Consider the following 18,616-nt stretch of genomic DNA (forward strand, 5'->3'; position numbering starts at 1 on the left):
TTTTTTTTGCGGTACACAGGCCTCTCACTGTTGTGGCCTCTCCCATTGCGGAGCACAGGCTCTGGACGCGCAGGCTCAGCAGCCATGGCTCACGGGCTCAGCCGCTCCTCGGCATGTGGGATCTTCCCGGACCGGGGCACAAACCCGTGTCCCCTGCATCAGCAGGCGGACTCTCAACCACTGCGCCACCAGGGAAGCCCTGTCTTTCTGTTTTGATTGTTAAAAAAAAAAAAAAAAAAAAAAAAAAAATCAGGTTTGTAATAGTTTGTGTTGAAACCTGTGGGTGAACTGCTCATTCTGACTGCTGATGGTTTCTCCAGGTCTCTGAGCCTCTCACTCTTCTGAACCGTGGCCCCATAGCTATCCATGAAGCTTTTCTTTGCTGCTGTCTTATTTTCCTGTGCAACAGGCCCTTCATTGCTTTGCCTAAAGTGCTGATATTAAGACCCCTTACAGTTGTGGGGAAGGTAATGTGGGAGGGTGGGCAGGTAGACAAGCAGTGTGGCTTTTACTGAACGGGAGCAGTAGGCTACCTGATTCAGCCTTAATTATGCCTTTTGTGGTCTTGAACAAAATTATTAAGGTGATATCACTTCTTAGGCTCTTAGTAATGGCAAAGGAAGGGGTTGAGGATGGTGACTTTAGTGTCACATTTGCAGGGTATGTAAAGGTCACAAACATTTAATTCATTTTAACAGCACTGTCTTCACCGTATTTTGACAGCTATTCAGGACTATGAAACTGCTCAGGAACACAATGAGAATGACCAGCAGATTCGAGAAGGGCTAGAGAAAGCACAGAGGCTACTGAAACAGTCACAGAAACGAGATTATTATAAAATCTTGGGAGTAAAAAGGTGAATTATAAATTTAAATTCACATTGTTATTTTTAATCAACTGTTTTAAAGCTAATTGTTGCTCTTTTTTCCCTCTGATTCATTTCCTTTTCTTAGGTAATTTCAGTCATAGATTAAACCCTAACAATCTTGAACATCATAAAGCTGTTTTGAATATATTACAGATAAATTTCTTTGATAGACTAGTCATGCAATGATGGAGAATTAGTAGTTGGTGACAAAGGACACTGTGGCATGAATAGGTCCTGGGCCTAGATTTTTTAAGAAGGGTAAAGAGGTGGGAGTGAGCTTTCTTTTGGTGGGGACAGGAGGGAGGGAGGGGTTGGGGAAAAGATAACTGTCTCTAGGCCTAAAAATAAAGTGGCACTTTCAGAATGAACTTGAAGGCACAGGGAGAATGTAATTTACTCAATACCTGCTTTTATATTAGACCCACCTTCCCTGAACAGGGGAACCATCACTCTTTCAATTAACAGTCTGAAACTTTGTTCTTTTGAGTAAGCTAATAAGCCAGGAGCAAAATACAAAGTGGGCTTCAAAGAGTCAGTGTCTCTTTTAATGCCAAGAATCGATCATGGTGGTTTGGAAATTCAGAAAGTTTAAAAATGCATCAGTGCAGTTTTCTTAAGGGAGAATTGTAAAGCTCAGGAGCACTTAAATTTGTTCCTGGTGAGATTCTGACATCAGGAAGCCTGGCGCCTGTAAGGGTCACACGGAGTGCTGGGGGAGACGCTCAGCCGGTTATGATGCGGTATTCAGAAAACCGGGCTGCTGATCTGCCAGTGGAGTCTCCCTAACTGCCCCTCTTAGCTCCTCCTGGCAGTATGTTGGACACTTCCTAACTAATGATTATGAATTAATTTACCACCCTTCAGAAATGCCAAAAAACAAGAAATCATTAAAGCATACCGAAAATTAGCACTGCAATGGCACCCAGATAACTTCCAGAATGAAGAAGAAAAGAAAAAAGCTGAGAAAAAGTTCATTGACATAGCAGCTGCTAAAGAAGTCCTCTCCGACCCAGGTACTGTTTGCTTTAATGTTTCTGTTCTCTTGAAATGGCTGAGTCAGTGACTGGCGACTTCTTAGCTCTATTCCTTTGCCCGTCTTAGAGGCCGTGTCAGGAGTGGACAGTGGGGCGCGTGGTGGGTGGGCCCCCTGGGGCTGACCTCGGGAGCTGGTGATGGTCCCTGAAGCCCATTTTCATGTCTACCCTTGTCAGACTCTAGGGACCCTCGTGTGCACAGTGCAGTGGAGACGCCACCGAGTGTGCAATCAGGAGGCCTGAGGGTGACTCTTACCTCTCTTTGAATAAGTTCCTAGAACTTTTTGGGCCTCTGGTTTTTTCACCAATGATAATGCAAGTACAACAAGAGGGATCCTCTTAGGTTTTTTCCTTCCAGCTTCACAGATCAATGTGAATTTTTATACCAAACTTACAGGAGCTTGATTAGGATATGGACCGCCAGGCAGGAATGTGCAGTGGTGGGACACAGGCAGATCCCCGGCCCAGGGCCCACCCCACCTCTGAGAGTGGCTCCCCAGGAATCGTGCCCGAGCTCTAATGGTCATTCCATTTACTGGTTGATATGTTATTTCACCATAAGCTAAAATGACCTGGAAAATGAGGGAGACGGTTTAAGAATTTAGGTAATACCGAGCAGTGCTTTGACACTTCCAGAGGGAATTTCATGTTAAGCTACTACCTACTGCTTTTTTGTGGCTTTCCATGTCAGTGGGAGGAGAAACTATGACTTGAGCTAGACAAATTTAACAAAATAGAAGGAAATCACACTTTATGCCCATTTGACAAGTTTCTGAACTACTTATGCTATGGAATTGAAAGTAAATGATGTTTGTTCTCAAGTAACTTACAATCCAGTGGGAGAGGGAGGAGTTACTTAACGAGTACAGGAGGATACACGCTGTTTGTTCTTTCATTCTGCACATGTCGATGCCCGTGAATGGCTCTGTCCTCAGCGTGCGCAGCGGGCAGGTGAGGCGCTCTGGAGCTGAGCCCTGAGGGGAGCGGGGGCCCTGCGGGCAGAGCCGTGTGCATCGAGAAGAGAGCCGCACCCTTGGTCACTAGGAGTTCTTCTCTGTTCTCTGTGCCTTCTTCTCGGCCCTCGTCCTTACTGTAAAGATGGCAGCTGTTCCTATAAGGATATTAGCTTGCTCGTCTGCTGCCCGCAGGGTTCCTGTCTCCCCCGTGTCTGCACTGGCCTCTGTCTCATCACGGGCTTCGCTCTGGACTGACAGGCACAGCAGTGGAGGCGGCCTCCTGGCCTGTACGATAGGGCGCCTCCCTCCCTCAGGTCTGGGAGCCTTCCTTCTGTTTAGATTTAATCGTGAGGCCCAGATGCTTCATGGGTTGACGAGGTTCGCCTGGCTGACGTGATACTGGGGGTTAGGACGGTGAACACGGCCGTTTGATCAGAAGAGCGTGCGTGACTTTGAGGTCTCATTCCCTGCAACTCCTCGGCTTTCCCAGAGAAGAATTTCCTTGGGTAGCTTCTTGTGAGGAGAGAAGATTTAGGGGGTCCGAACTTGCATGAATATCCATTTTCAACCCTGAACCTCACTGCCTTTTCCATGACTGGTTTCTCCTGAAACCTGTGATCTGGGTGGGAGAGGGAGGCTGGATCTGAGCATCAGTCGGTCACGGTTGTCTCGATAGCCGAGGGGTGTGGTCCTCAGACCCCGCCTCAGCCCGCACCTCTGGCAGCGCCTGGCTCTTAGCTCGCTGCTTTCTTTTACAGAGATGAGGAAGAAGTTTGACGATGGAGAAGATCCCCTGGATGCAGAAAGCCAACAAGGAGGGGGCGGCAACCCTTTCCACAGAAGCTGGAACTCATGGCAAGGGTTCAATCCCTTCAGCTCAGGCGGACCTTTTAGATTTAAATTCCACTTCAATTAAACCAGCTGTTTTTCTGCTCTTCATTTTTTAAAGATTAAACACAAAAAACCTTGTTCCAGGATCTTAATGAAAAAAAAATTTCAGTCTTTCGGTTTGTCCATGACCAAAGAGTTGTTTTCATAGGAAATATCTGTTCTTATCCGTTTAGACCTGAGGCTGATGGGTTTGTGAGGGCTGGGAGGCAGGGGAACGGTTCGGTTCTGTGTCTGGGCTGTGAACGTCGGGACGAAGGAGTCTGAGACAGGCGCACAGAGTTTGTATTCTTCTACACTGGAGCACATGGCAGTTCTTTTCTTCACATCCTTGCTTACGCGTCTGTCAGTGCCTGCGTTTGTGAGGAGCTGTGGTGTCAGGATTCTCCCAGAGGAATGAACATGCTGAGCTGTGTGTTCTCAGGGACAGCTCTGCTTAATTCCGGTCAGTCCGGTCATTGTAAACGTGTTAAATTTCCACGTGCGTTCCCGTCTCTCTACGAGCATGAACGTGGCTGTCGTGGAAGGTGGGCAGAGCCTGTCCTTTAGAAAACCTGCTACCGAATGATAGTCGCTGGAGCCAGGGTTAGATGTGGACCGATGTTAATTAAGCATGTATGTTTTTTTGTTCAGTACCTGCAGGGGAATACTGAAAATCACTGAAATAGAATTAATTGTAAATCCTACTGGCCCTTTTAATATGAAACACAACAAACGAAAAAGTAATATGTAAAATAGGTTCAGATAATATAGCAGTGGTATTTAAAATAATATTGCTGTAGTGCAGAATGAAGTACTTTAACAACTGAAGTTGTGAGTTAAACAGCATTTCCTGTAACAGGATTGGCTTAGAAATGTAAAGTCGCTCAGTCAACATAAACAAACAGAACGCCATGTTTCCCACTTTTAGTAAATACAGCCGACAGTACCTCTTAGGTCCTGGCCTACCTGGCCCGTGGATGCTCGTGTGGGACTGTTTTGAGGTGGGCATTAAATAGCAGGCCTGCTGCCCCTTTTTCAGACCTTGATGCCTCTGGATGTTCTCTGCCAGAAAACAACAACAAAACGACAGAAAACAGGTTTACAGATCTAGTCAGCTCCAGCTGTATGTCCACTGTCAAGATGGCATCTCTTCTTGGGATACCTTCTTCTTAAGAGAAATGAACTATTCAGTCTTTCTTTATATACTGGATAATTTTTTCCCTAAAAAAAAAAAAAATGAGTGTTACTTTAATCAAGAACACGAAATATTTATGGAATTATGATGCTGCATTTAAAATCTAAGAGAATTACTTTAGATAAAAATTATTACATTCTGGAAAGGTTTTTGTTTTTGCCTCAGAGCATTCTGAAGCAGTTTAAGCAGGATAGGCTTAATACATTGTTTTCAGGAAATCAAGCATTTTCTTTGAGTTGCAGGGACCGTCCTGACTGCTAATATCCACAACAGCCAGCCAAGCACAAATCGTTTTCTTCTACAGTCATCCTGAAACATGCGTGGAAAAAAGTTGTTTAAACTGAGACAAAACATATAGTTGAGATGAACAAAACACGTGAGTGCTTTCTGCATCTATTTAGAAGTTTATTTCTTACCAATAAACTTAAGATTGCATTTTGAAAACTAGCAAACAGCTTGCAGCTCTCATTTTGTTTTAATGTCTCAAAATTCAAGTCAGTGTGAAAGTAATTTACAAGGGAAATTCATTTTTGTTTATTCTTTAATCTTGTTACTTCATTAGTTACATCAGCAATTTTTTTTTCAATCTGGTTCTTTCATATATGATGTCACTGTGAACTCTCTGAAATCTAGCGATGGCCTCTACTGACTTTCACAAGTAAGAGTTTTCACACAGAATCAGAAGGAGGAAATAACAAACCACTTGCCGTTCTATCCGGAGGAGAGGGTGCAAGGCTGTAGCGAAGAGGAGCTGGAAGGAGTCCGCAGGGCTGGAGGCGGGCCACACGTCCTGGGCACCCGTCACCCCGCCGACTGCCACCCCGCCGCCGAGAGGGCTGTTTGCTTCACTTTTTTCTCCACCTGTAATAACTATATTTTTTCTCCACCTGTAATAACTATAAATCCTGTTCCTAAAGCCTTACCGTGGACGGACTTTAGTCATCGCAGTGGAAATGTGCAGAGTTACTCGTTTTCAGTGAAGAGGGAGAAGCAAGTATGGTGCCCAGCGCCAACGCCACGAACAGAAATTCTCTGGGCTCTGTTGTTTTGCTAATTAATGAAGAAAATAACGACCTTGAAGTTCCAGCTGTGAGGGTCATCAGCGGTCTTCTGGCATCTGCATGGTTGGGAAGGTGGTCACTCCACGCTTCTTTCAGAGTGACCGAGGAGAATGCTGGGAGTGCGAAGGGACACTTGTCCGTCCTGGCGGCCTGACGCAGGAGGTCGCCACCGCTCCCGCGGGTGCCGGGTAACCGGTGTGGTGCTCTCTGGAAAAGCCAAATGAGCGGGGCGCCCAGCCGTGGCTGTATTACGTTCCCTGTTGAACTCCTCCCTCCCTTTTCAGTGAGCGCCGGAAGTGAAATATCGCTGGCCTGTAAATGGATATTCTTCCACAGCAACAAGTATTCAACACATCAGCCTATAAACCTGAAGAAGTTCTAAAAAGAGAGGATAAATTAATGCCCACTTCTGAAAGGCTGTGCTTTCTTAACATGGATAAAATGAAAACTGGGAAACGACTTCAATAGTTTAATAATGTGAATTGGATATAACAATACTAATTTTAAAACATTTTTCTCTTCAGGCAGTATTAAAAGTTTAAGTATCAGTATGACCACAGAACTTTTTGGGACTCTGATAATGGAATGTAAAAACTACCCAGAGCTTAAGAGAAAAATACTACTGATAACCAAGTATGAAGGAAAAAAGCTAAAAGAATCGCAGTTTTAAGTTGGTACCATTTTCTATTCATGGTGGAAAATGAAAGATTTCACCTGTAAAGCATGAAATTGGTCAGAAGTTGTATGTGACATTTACCATGAAAAAAGGGCACAAGACGCTGCGTTACAAATGTCTCCTCAGTCAGGCTTGCGCCTCCTTAGAGGGACAGGGCACCGGTGACCGGCCCTGTGCCGTTTTCATCGAGTACACACCAGTGGTTAACCTAGAGAAACTCATGCAGCTACGTTGAATGTAGTTGACTTTTCCATGTTTATAAAGGAAGGAGGAAGGCAAATGCTGATTTACCAACAATTTTCCTTATTCTAAATCAGATCATTCCTTTTTTGTTAGTAGCAGAGTTTATTCTGTAATTGCAAATGATGTTAATAGGTGGGGATAATTAGTTTTGTTTAATGATCTCATTTGCTGAATGATTTAAGAGTAAAATTAGCCACTGCGTGGCTTTGTGTGTAGTAAACAGACTTTGTTTCGTGCCTCTGTGGGTTGAACCTCTTCCGCGCAGTGGAAAGCGGAGCACAGGGGAGGGGAAACACTGGAGATGTCTGATCAGTTAGGCCGTTACTCCTACTGTGGTTGGTTTGAATGAGACAAGACGAAGTAACTTAATCCATCTCAATTTCGTGTCTTAGTAAAAACACCACCGAACATTAACTGAAATGGGTCTCAGACATGTCTACAAATATGGGTACTATTTTTATGCCCGTGTATTTTCACATTTAATAAAAATATTTATGGTCAAATGAGTACTTTCTTGCTTTCAGTCTTTTGGAGAAGTCTGTTTTCCAACTTTGCTTTACACGTAATCAGCTACTGAGGTGACAGAGGGCTCCTGCTTGACACGAGCTGCAGGAAGAGCGCAAAAAGCATAAATGTTACAGTCTCGTAACCCAGCCCCCAAGGTCCTAGGACAGTGAGGCCTTAACAGGTGGCGGTTCTTCACTCTCAGTACCGTTAAAATCTAACACGTAGGTTGGCTCTGAGGACTTTCCCTTTTATATCATAACATGCACATTTCTGTTGCAAGTTCTGAAAGGGGTGGAGGGGACACCGCGGCTTATCTCAGTCAGATCTCTAACTACAAACCAAAGGAGCTTTCTTCGTGTATTCTGCGTGTCCTAAAACTGCAGGACAGCTAGAATATGTAGAGAACTCACCCAGAAAGCAGTTTCCACATTCTTAAGAATCGTGGCACCTACCTCAGCAGCGCATCGCCAATCAGCCTTCCTCTGAAGACACTGTACGTGCCTGCAACAGGCCTGAGGGCTGCCTGCCTGCGCACAGGAGGGGAGAGCCGAGTCTGCCAGCCCCTCAGGGGTTGTGCGCCCTGATCCCCTCCCCTTCCTCCCCTCACGCCCAAGAAATCCAGTCACTCCAATCTTAAGGCACATAGGTCACACCCCAGAGACCCTGAACTCCGCGAACCTCTATCCACCGAGTCAGTCCTTCCTTGGAGATCAACAGAAGCACGAGACGCACAGTCACCTTGCCACTGCCTCACGCAGGGTTCAGTTTCCAACAAGGCCTCCAGGTGACAACTCCGAGGTTGCAGTCTTGTTTTGAATACATTTCCAGCCTTCACTAAGGTCAGTCTACTGGGAGAAGCATCTCCTCCAGTTCTAATATCACGAGGGACCGAGCAGCTGGATTTGGAAGGGCCACTGGGAGAAGGAGTTCCAAGGTCTTCCTGAGGAAATTGGAATCGAACATTGTTAAAAAGCACGAAGGAGAAACCACTGCTTGCAGCGTTTCTTGGTGGATTTAAGTCTGCGTTATTTGCATGTTTCCTGCTCTTACAGGAGATTTCTGTAAGAATAGTGTCTCATTTGTATGTATGTATGTATCTATGTAATGGATTTTTTAAGACTGGGTGCCCTAAGTGGATGTGATTTTTCTCTCTGTGGAAGATTCTTTAAAGATAGCAAAGGATAACTCTTCTAACAATCCTTCACTGTATTACAGTTTTCTTAGGATTTTATTAATACTCCTTCACACATACCACCTGTTGCAATGTTGTATTTCCTGCAGTGCTTATGCTTTTGTTGCCGCAGGTTACTAAAACCTCATAAATTCTACAGTGGCAAGATTTTAGTGCAGGCAAACTAGCTTCTCTTCCTCTTGGTAGGTCAACATGCAGTGAATGCTCTGTACAGCATGGCCTTAGGCCAGGGGAATTTTGTCTCGGACGCTGTGTAATGAAGAAAAATCACATCATCAGATCCCAAATAAGGCTACTTGTCCTTATCCAAGAGCTTTTACCCCATACAGTCGGGAATGATGTTATGAATAAATATAACTTAGGAAACAATGCAGGCATAGAAATACCCCCGGAGAGATTCTGGATTAACACTGATGAATGTGAGAGCCCTTCACTGCACTTTAGGGTCAGATCACCAAAGCGCTCCACGTACTTGACAAACTCCCCTAGGTCACCTTGTGCACCTGGCTCCAGCCTCCCCACCCCCTCCTCTCCTTCTCATCCTCAAAGGAACAAAACTACCCCCTTGCTAGTCTGCGCCCTGTGTGCACTTCCTCCTGCTTCCCTTTGCACCTAAATGTCACTTTCTCACGCCTTCCTGACACTTTCCCTGCCCAGCATTTTCATTTGGATATTTAGTGAATGCCACTTAAGCTGGCCTAGTAACTTCCAAAGGACAGCCTCGCGCACTGTAGGTACTTAGATATTTGTTGGATTTGTTCAGGTTAGGAAGACCTAGATTATTGGCCTTCGGATGAAACTGGAAACATTTTTCTGGTGGAAGCAGACTGTGGGAAAACAAAGGAAAGCCTACACGCCACTGGTGGGTTTGCTGACTTTTGTTTATAAGGGAATTTGAGCGTGGTGCTCTGGACTAGATTAGATACTCCACCGTATGGTTAGTTACGTTTACTTCGCAATTCATCTTACTCAACAAGGCTAGTACCAAAATTACTCCTCCTCTGACTTTGCCCCAAATTTTAAACACTGGGCTACCCAGAGCCTTTGTCATTCAAATCTTTTGGTCTTGAACCAGTCTTTTAGAATTGGAATACCTTTTCGTCCTTCAACTGTAATCAAAACCTTTGATTTTAAAGTGAAATCACGTAGGATGCAAACCTTACATAGTTGGGCAGGATCACGATGGAAATACACTTAAATTCAAGTAATTATGAACTGTAGGCGACAAGATGATTCTCCAAATCTGGAGTCTGTAAACGAAGCTGTTAACAGTAGGTTCTAAGTAAAGAGACTTCACTCTAGAATTTCTCAGAAAATAGAATTTGATGTTTGATAAGCCGGGCTGATAAACAGCAAAATGGGGAACAGCTGTCCCATTACCTAACACTTCGACTCATCTTCTGAGTGGTTACAGGGTGGGCTGGCACCCCTGACCACGTGCTGCCATCAGAGAGTTGCCTGTTTGCACGCTCACCACCAAAGTCCTGAACCTTTGTGCCTCACCTCCCTCACTTTGCCACCAAAAGTAAGGTCTTAAAATCAATTGGTTCTTTGGAAGAAGGAGGACCCCCTTAAGTCTGCTGAACAGAAGTGGGCAAGACAGGGGCTGGGAAGTGACTGAGACGTCGTGGTACTGAGCCTGGATCCGTTAGCACTTTTCGTTTGATCTCTGAACCAGGGATCTGAGACGTAATGTCAGAACCCTTCGATGAACAACAGTCTGATGTGTTCCAGCGGGAAGTTAAATGCCACCAACTTCTTTGCTGCTGTATCTCAGGGAAGAAAATTCTCTCAGCTGTGCTTTAGTTACTGAAGGACAGTCTGACTTGACATATACCTACTGCCTTGAACACTATTCATCTGGGTCTTCTGGGTGGTAGCAGCTGTCTGTCTGGTTGCCTCCCAGGCGCTGGACCTGACCCACGGGAGCAGCCGTTTCTTTGGGCAGCCTCCCATTTGTGTCAAACTACATTTTTACTATTAAAGAAAAGCCTGATTTTGTCTGTAAGCCCAGGCTGACGGCCTGTGGTGCTTCCTGGAAGTATTCTGTTGTCTCCCTCTAGGAGCTTCATTGTTCCCTGAACTTGAGGATAACTGGAGCCGAAGGATGGGCACTTCCAAACATCTAACCACTTGTACCAAAGCATGTGGGAGGCATGAAGACTTTGGACTGTCTTCAGTCTTATATTCTGGGTTTACCTTATACCAAAACTTACACCCCAAACTTAAATGTCTTTTCATGGTTAAAACTCAAAATCTCCTAATTCTCAGATACGCTCTGTTCTGACTTTCCTCTGAGAAGGAGGAAGGAGAAGTGGACTGCAACTTCTCAAAATGGGAAATACTGTTTGTCTCCGCTCTCTCCTAGGATTTGAGTTTTGTTAAAATTTGCTATACGGCCTGCACCTGAGCACCAGAATTCAGGGTCGGGAATGTATGTGGGAGGCCGAGGGCTACCTTCCAGCGCCCTCAGGGCAGCGGAGCTGGTGGCCCTCTCTGCGAGGGCTGCCCTGCGCTCCAAGGTGGGCTGCGGTTCAGTTCCCCTAGCGCGTCCCCGAGGAGGGCAGAGCTCTGTATGGCGCTGCGCTCTACATGCACTTGACGTAAAAGTTAGCCATTTCATAAAAGAATCTCCCTGTAAAGAAATATTTACAAGTCTGGATTTTTAGATATAAGGTATCATTCATCTGGAAATGAGACATGTAAAATTTAGCCATTCAAATCACAAGCTACAAACTACATTATTCTTCAGTTTTAGCTTATATTCTGTGAAGTACAGAATCTAGCATATTGGAGATGGTAGGTAGTAATAAGTGTGGAAATCGGGTGCCATTACCTAGTGAAGTACCATCTCACAGTCAGCTGGGGCTTCTGCCGAAAGCACCACAGCAGACCTGAGGTAGCTGGGCTGGAGCACCTGGTCTAAGCTAGAAGCTTACAGAGACTCTTACCTCTCACCAAGCCCCGACTCCAAAGAGGAGTGAACCGGAGACCCCATGGAACTGGGGTCTTCACCCCAGGCCAAGTTACCACTCAAGCCTCTGACAGCATCCCTTAGGACCCTGGGAACCCACAGGAACAATCTACTTCCATTCCAGGCCCCACCTGGAACACTCCATTTTATCACAGACAAACCCAAACAAGTAACAAAGGGAAGGTTACAGGGAGAGGGAGAGGCCTTGTGATCTCTCATTAGGAAGAACGAAGCTGCTGGGGGCAAAGTAGTTATTTTCAAATACTCTGTGGGCTGTGCCATCCAATAGAGAAGGATTGGGTTCATTCAGAAGAGCTCAAAGGAGCGAGAGTAGAGACTGCCAGTAGACAGCTTCGGGCTCACTGTGGAACTCTGTACGGAGTTGTCCAAAGATGGACCAGCCAGTCTCCAGAGGCAGACAGTTCCATGTGGCCCTGGAAGGTTCCAAGATGGCTTGAGGGCCCACCTGGCAGGGCCTTGTAAGGGGGGCTGTTCCTCAAACCTCACTTATCACCGGAGTCATCTGGAGAGCTTCTTAGACAATCATGATTTCCCACGCTCACCTCAGCCCTATTCAATCAGCTTCTTCAGGGGACAGGGTCCAAATGACATTGAGGTCTTCTCCAGTCCCAAGATCCTATGATTCTAGAATAGTTGGATAGTTTTTGAACATTTACTATTCCTATTCATCTATTATTAATATAAAACAGGAAAACAAACTGTTTACACTCTTAACTAAGTTTCTATAAAACTAGCCAGTTCTTTTTTAAAAAGAATACATATATACCCCATAAGCCCATGAATATCGTTTTATAAAATAAAAATTAGAAACATTAAAAAAATACAAATACTGCATAGGATTAAAACATCATATGGTTTAGGATAAACAAAATAATTACATTGTGACACTACTTCCATTTTAAAACAACAGTTAAGGTGTAAATGGGCTTACTTTAAAAAAAAATTATTCGGAGATAACCATGAGTCCTTCTTTCTCAGAAGAAAAAACACAAAATAGATTTCTCTAATTTAAAAGCATCTTTTGAATGAAGAAATATGGATGCACATAGAGCTGGAATATCCAAACATGTAGATGGTTTGCTAATTCCCCATGAGGACCAGCTAGTCAGATACGTTCTTCTACGTGGTTATCTGGCAAAATTATCACTTTAACTGGTGAAAACACTGTTTTAAGCAATCGGGAAAGAGGACAATCTAGTTTTAAATACTCAATGGCCATTGCTTATATAACTTAAACTTATTCAATACATTAAACACATGTATTTTTAAATAATTTAAATTGAAGAATATGTCACTGATCCTTAATGAAACTTTCAGAAGTCTTAGCAGTAGTTCCACATTTCCCCAGCAGGTGGCAGATTTCTCGTCATACTTTCTCATCTTCTTAACACAGGCCCGTGCTAGAGTTCATCATGTGTCAGAACTGTAGGGGAGGAAAGTTTATTTAGCTCCTGAAATCTCAAACATCACATTAGCTTAAACCTGACTGAGGTATGAATTAATATAATAAAAAGCATAGGTGCCCCCTGAGGATCCTCTTGTTAGTTTAGTACCTACTTGCTTCATTATGTGCCATAAGAATAGCTCTTTCTATGTTATGGTATCTGTTACATTGTATCATAACTCCTTGCCTCTTTACCCACCTAGAAGCCAGGTCCCATGACTCTATGAGAACAAGGACCACACCTTATTTATCTTTGTTGTCTTCGGGACCTAGCACCCTGCCTGGCAATAGAGGCCTTGAACAGTACCGACAGATGACTCACCACGTACAAAGTATCCTGTTATTAATGTAACGGGACAACAAAAAGCAGAAGACGTATATGGTCCTCATCTAAGATGGGAGGACAGAGCATTCAAACACAGACACAAATACTGTACAAATGTGAGAATCGGTACTAGCGAAGACCCTTAGAGATCAAAATGGTTTCCTCACCTTCTGCATCACTGAGCTGTCGCATACTGATTTAAGAACACTGAAAATTCAAAATGATATTTTCAGGCAGAAATTAATTAATATACATTTAAAATGGATCCTGTTCCATAATTCAAGATGGCAGACTATATCCCTCCACTAAACTCCACTGGAAAGATAAATATAAAAGGGAATAGCAATAAAGACAATGGGAGAAGTGGTTACGAGACAACACTGGAGCAGAGTTATCAACGAATTTCTAAACGCGGAAAACAGAATACACAGCTGACATGATGAGTTGATTTTCTTGACAGAGAAGCCTGGGAAAGCCTCCTAACAGAAAACAGTGGTGGGGAGTACATCACCCAGTGAAGCAATTAACTGAAGGACTGTATGGAAAATCTGTGCACATCAGCTCTCCACTCTCATTCCTTCTTCTGCATTGCAGAAAGAAACAGCCTGGTGTTTATTCCAAGATTAAAAAGTGGAAGGCTAAAAATAGAACAGTTTGGGCTTCCCTGGTGGCGCAATGGTTGAGAGTCCGCCTGCCGATGCAGGGGACACGGGTTTGTGCCCCGGTCTGGGAAGATCCCACATGCCGCGGTGCGGCTGGGCCCGTGAGCCATGGCCACTGAGCCTGCGCGTCCGGAGCCTGTGCTCCGCAACGGGAGAGGCCACAACAATGAGAGGCCCGCGTACCGGTTAAAAAAAAAAAAAAAAAAAAAGCAATAAACCCAAAAATCTCTTTTGTAAAACCTCTCTTATTTATATATATAACCATACAAAAACATATATACACAGACATGCAGTTTTTCTTTAATTAAGATGTGGGTCAATAACATTATAAATACTCTATAACCTATTTTTTTAACTTAAAAATTTGCTGTCAGCACAAATCTGTCTCAATTCTCTTGAAAGGCTACATTATATTTCATTGTATGTATCAGTGTTTATGCAATCGATCCTCTATTGATGGACAGATTCTGTTTCATTATTAAAAACAATGCTGTAACAAACATGTATATATATGCATAATTTTTCTCGTTTAAATGTAAGTTTCTTGTGAATTGCTGGGTCAAAGGGCATATATTTTAATTATTTATGCATATTATAAAATTTCCTTAATTTATACAGCTACTGTAGGTACGAGAGTGCTTACTTGTCAATACCCTTGCTAATGCTGGGTATTATTAATCCTTTAACTCTTTCCAGTTTGAGAAGAGAAACATTTCATCTTAGTGTTTTATACCTTTAAAATTGCTTGTGAGGTAATTATGTGAATTTTCCTTTCTTCCTTTCTTTTTTGCCTTCTTTCCTTCTCTCCCTTTGAAAACAGTTATACCACTTAGAGAATAATCTTTCTTCTTCTGAATTGAAATGGCATCTTTATACTACAGTATTAAAAATGCTTGGGTGTGTTTTAAATACTGAACTTCTCAGACAACACACACTGATTTTGTGAAGGAAAACAGAGTCAAGATGCAACAGAATTTCATGCTTATATGAGAAATTTTATATATAATCATTTCAGCCTCCCTAAAAAGTAAAGCTGAGGAAAATAAGAATTATATTCTGAACTACTAGAAAGAACTACTGTGAGGATTAACTAGTCTAACCTGTGAAAGTCTCTAACCTACTGACTGGAACACAATAGAAGCTCAGTACTACTTTTAAAAAAGAGCAAAGGACAATAGAGACAGGCACTGACCAGGAAAGGTGATTATGAAGGAATCAAGAAGTTAATATCAGCTTTAAAAGAATATCCCACACACATTTATTGGTGTTGAGGATTTATGTAGGGTGATGATGAAATGCTAAGGTAACCTCAGTTTTTTATTTTACTTTTTTTTTTTTTTTTTCAGTTTTTTAAGTCTAAGAAATGGAAACAAATCAGTCCAAATCACCCTCTAGTCATGACCAAGGCTACTAGATCCAGGAACCAACTTTTCATGGGGAAACCTATACCATGTACCAGATTAATTTAGGAGACAGGAAGTAATATTGTAGTTAGCTATGTAAGGCTTTTATTAAACTTCAGGGCTTGGATTTTCATATTTAGGAAATTCAGTGTGTCTTAAAGACAAGTGTTTCTTTTACTTTTTTCACCTCTACATTATGTCAGGAGGTTAATACTACACTGACTATGTGATGATCTGAAGCTATATCCATGGGGGAATAGATTCTCTATCCATGTTTTAAATTTGCGAGCTTAATTCCACATAAAAATGAAATTTGTAATCAAGTCACGGACTTTGGTAAAGAAATTCTGACCTAATCATTTGATAACTTCACCAAGAACTGAGTCTGTAATCTATTCTAATTTCACTTAATGCAACACGTGGTTCGCACACCACTGCAGAATAACTTACTTGCATTCTTCTTCTTGTTTTCAAGGTGATCTAATAGTTGTCGTATCTCAGTATCATACTCCACCCATTCTGGGACAATCCTGGCAGCAGCTTTTAGTTTAGGTTCTTTTGTTTTGGGGTTATTGCACTGAAAGTTTAAATAAAGGTTTGTTAATAAAAGAAACCATGTTCGAGGAAACATAAAGGAAATACTTGAGGACACTGCTATGTCACTAGAGCAAACAAAATGCATTTTATAAAAAGCAGGGCCCTAGGTACTAAGTACTTGAAATACCGGAATTAGTTTAATAGAGAAAGGATCAAGTGAAATGACAAATCATAGTTTACGTAAGCAGTAAGTATTTAATGCAAACACCTCAATCAGAACTTTAAACAAAAATTGTTTAAAGACTTTTTGATGGCTCATAAGAAGTCTGTCAAACAATTCTGTAAAATGTTTGCACAAAACACCCAATTATATGACCATCCTGTAAAAGAACACAGAAGACTATATTAATAAATATTTGATTGCCTTTTCTTCAGACTAAAACCTGGGTTTATATACTTTATGTTTTCCATACACAAGACTATTTATCAGCCTTTAGAAACGTCTTGAGTTTCTTTGGCAAAAGCATTCATCCTCTTTCACATGCCTCTGTTCTCATTAGCAGTTATGATATTAAAAATCAGTTAACTGGAACTCATTTGTCAAAATACTGACAGTTGTGAAATGCAGAGTAGCTCATACATCTCCACACCTTAAAAATATTCAACTAGCCCGCTTAATAGGCACAGTGGAAAAGCAATGGACTTGGATCCTCAGTCCTCATGGTTCCAGTTTTTACTGGTAGTAAGACTTGGACGGTCCACACTTATTGGTAGTAAGACCTAGTCACTAAACTCTGTGTGTGTGTGTGTGTGTGTGTGGCGGCGGGGGTGTGGGCAGTGGCAGAATCTTAGTGTTTTTCATCTGCAAAGGACGAAATTAAAACAAGGTCATCTACAAAGTTCCTCTAATATTTGATCAATTTTAATTAGCAGTTGGTCCTATTATAGAGTTTCTTGGGAAATTAAATCAAGGTTAAAAGGCAAAAAGTAGAGGAGGAGTTTAAGAAGGTTCTGACTCTGGATGTATTTGAAGGTACCGCTGACAAGACTTGCTCATGGGCTGGATGTGAATTGTGAGAAGAGAGAGGCATCAAATATGATCCTAGTGTCTTTGGCTTGAGCAACGTAAAGAATGGAGATGCCACTGACTGAGACAGGAGAGACTGTGGGAGGATCATAAACTTTACAGAGTTACACAAGCATCCTGTCTGCTCTTCACGAAGCCTTAACAAAGAATGTGTCCTGAAGCTCACTTCTACGTGGCGTTTTCTTATAGTTGCCCCAACTTGCTTTCCCCTTCATCCTTCGTGCCGTATGGGAGAGCTAAGTTATGAACCGTGAGCCTGTTGTCTTATTTATCTATGGCTGACCAGTTTTTACTGGTAGTAAGACTTGGACGGTCCACACTTACTGGTGGTAAGACCTAGTCACTAAACTCTGTGTGTGTGTGTGTGCGTGGCGGCAGGGGTGTGGGCAGTGGCAGAATCTTAGTGTTTTTCACCTGCAAAGGACGAAATTAAAACAAGATCATCTACAAAGTTCCTCTAATATTTGATCAATTTTAATTAGCAGTTGGTCCTATTATAGAGTTTCTTGGGAAATTAAATCAAGGTTAAAAGGCAAAAAGTAGAGGAGGAGTTTAAGAAGGTTCTGACTCTGGATGTATTTGAAGGTACCGCTGACAAGACTTGCTCATGGGCTGGATGTGAATTGTGAGAAGAGAGAGGCATCAAATATGATCCTAGTGTCTTTGGCTTGAGCAACGTAAAGAATGGAGATGCCACTGACTGAGACAGGAGAGACTGTGGGAGGATCATAAACTTTACAGAGTTACACAAGCATCCTGTCTGCTCTTCACGAAGCCTTAACAAAGAATGTGTCCTGAAGCTCACTTCTACGTGGCGTTTTCTTATAGTTGCCCCAACTTGCTTTCCCCTTCATCCTTCGTGCCGTATGGGAGAGCTAAGTTATGAACCGTGAGCCTGTTGTCTTATTTATCTATGGCTGCGTTGGGTTTTTGTTGCAGTGCGTGGGCTTCTCATTATGGTGGTTTCTCTTGTTGCAGAGCACGGGCTCTAGGCATGTGGGCTTTAGTAGTTGTGGCTTGCGGGCTCAGTAGTTGTGGCGCACAGGCTTAGCTGCTCCGCGGCAATGTGGGATCTTCCCGGACCAGGGCTCGAACCCGTGTCCCCTGCATTGGCAGGTGGATTCTTAACCACTGCGCCACCAGGGAAGCCCGGGCCTGCTGTCTTAATCCCTTCCTCATCCAGCATTTTCAGTTCATTGCATTGTGGAATATTTTCTGAAGTAATATATTTCTGAAGTAACTTGAAAACAGTATTTTCTTTGTAGAAATTAATTTCACAGGCAATGTGTTCTATAAAGAAGACAATGGAGCTATTTTCTAACTATGTCAGAAACTATTAAAACAAAAACACTATGTTTGTCCTTAGTGTATTCTACAATTCCCCCCACCCCCACCCCGCTACAATCTCTATCAGCGGTGCTTAAGTGGGGTGACCACGCCCCACAGGGGAGCTGTGGCCAGGCCTGGAGGTATTTCTGATTGTTGTAATGGCGGGGGCGGGGGGGAGCGGGCTATGGCCACCTAGTGGGTAGAGGCCAGGGATGCTGCTAAACACCCTCCG

At 43.1% G+C, this 18,616-nt stretch overlaps 2 protein-coding genes across 2 annotated transcripts in view; one reads left to right on the forward strand and one right to left on the reverse strand.

The window, feature by feature from the left end:
* The window catches only part of DNAJC3 (DnaJ heat shock protein family (Hsp40) member C3), an 86,989-nt gene extending 79,580 nt beyond the window's left edge, over positions 1–7,409 (forward strand). The window contains exons 10-12 of the mRNA XM_024755267.1: positions 724–856; positions 1,733–1,881; positions 3,617–7,409. Coding sequence (XP_024611035.1) covers positions 724–856; positions 1,733–1,881; positions 3,617–3,774 — 440 coding nt within the window. The 3' untranslated portion in view covers positions 3,775–7,409. The remainder of the gene's footprint in view (positions 1–723; positions 857–1,732; positions 1,882–3,616) is intronic.
* A 5,036-nt stretch (positions 7,410–12,445) lies between these two features.
* The window catches only part of UGGT2 (UDP-glucose glycoprotein glucosyltransferase 2), a 165,058-nt gene continuing 158,887 nt past the window's right edge, over positions 12,446–18,616 (reverse strand). Inside the window, exons 38-39 of the mRNA XM_024755268.1 lie at positions 15,882–16,008; positions 12,446–13,020 (exon numbers count right to left, since the gene is read on the reverse strand). Coding sequence (XP_024611036.1) covers positions 12,998–13,020; positions 15,882–16,008 — 150 coding nt within the window. The 3' untranslated portion in view covers positions 12,446–12,997. The remainder of the gene's footprint in view (positions 13,021–15,881; positions 16,009–18,616) is intronic.

This window comes from Neophocaena asiaeorientalis, unplaced genomic scaffold (genome assembly GCF_003031525.2).
Source record: "Neophocaena asiaeorientalis asiaeorientalis breed wild unplaced genomic scaffold, Neophocaena_asiaeorientalis_V1.1 scaffold141, whole genome shotgun sequence".
NCBI classification, from domain to species: domain Eukaryota; kingdom Metazoa; phylum Chordata; class Mammalia; order Artiodactyla; family Phocoenidae; genus Neophocaena; species Neophocaena asiaeorientalis.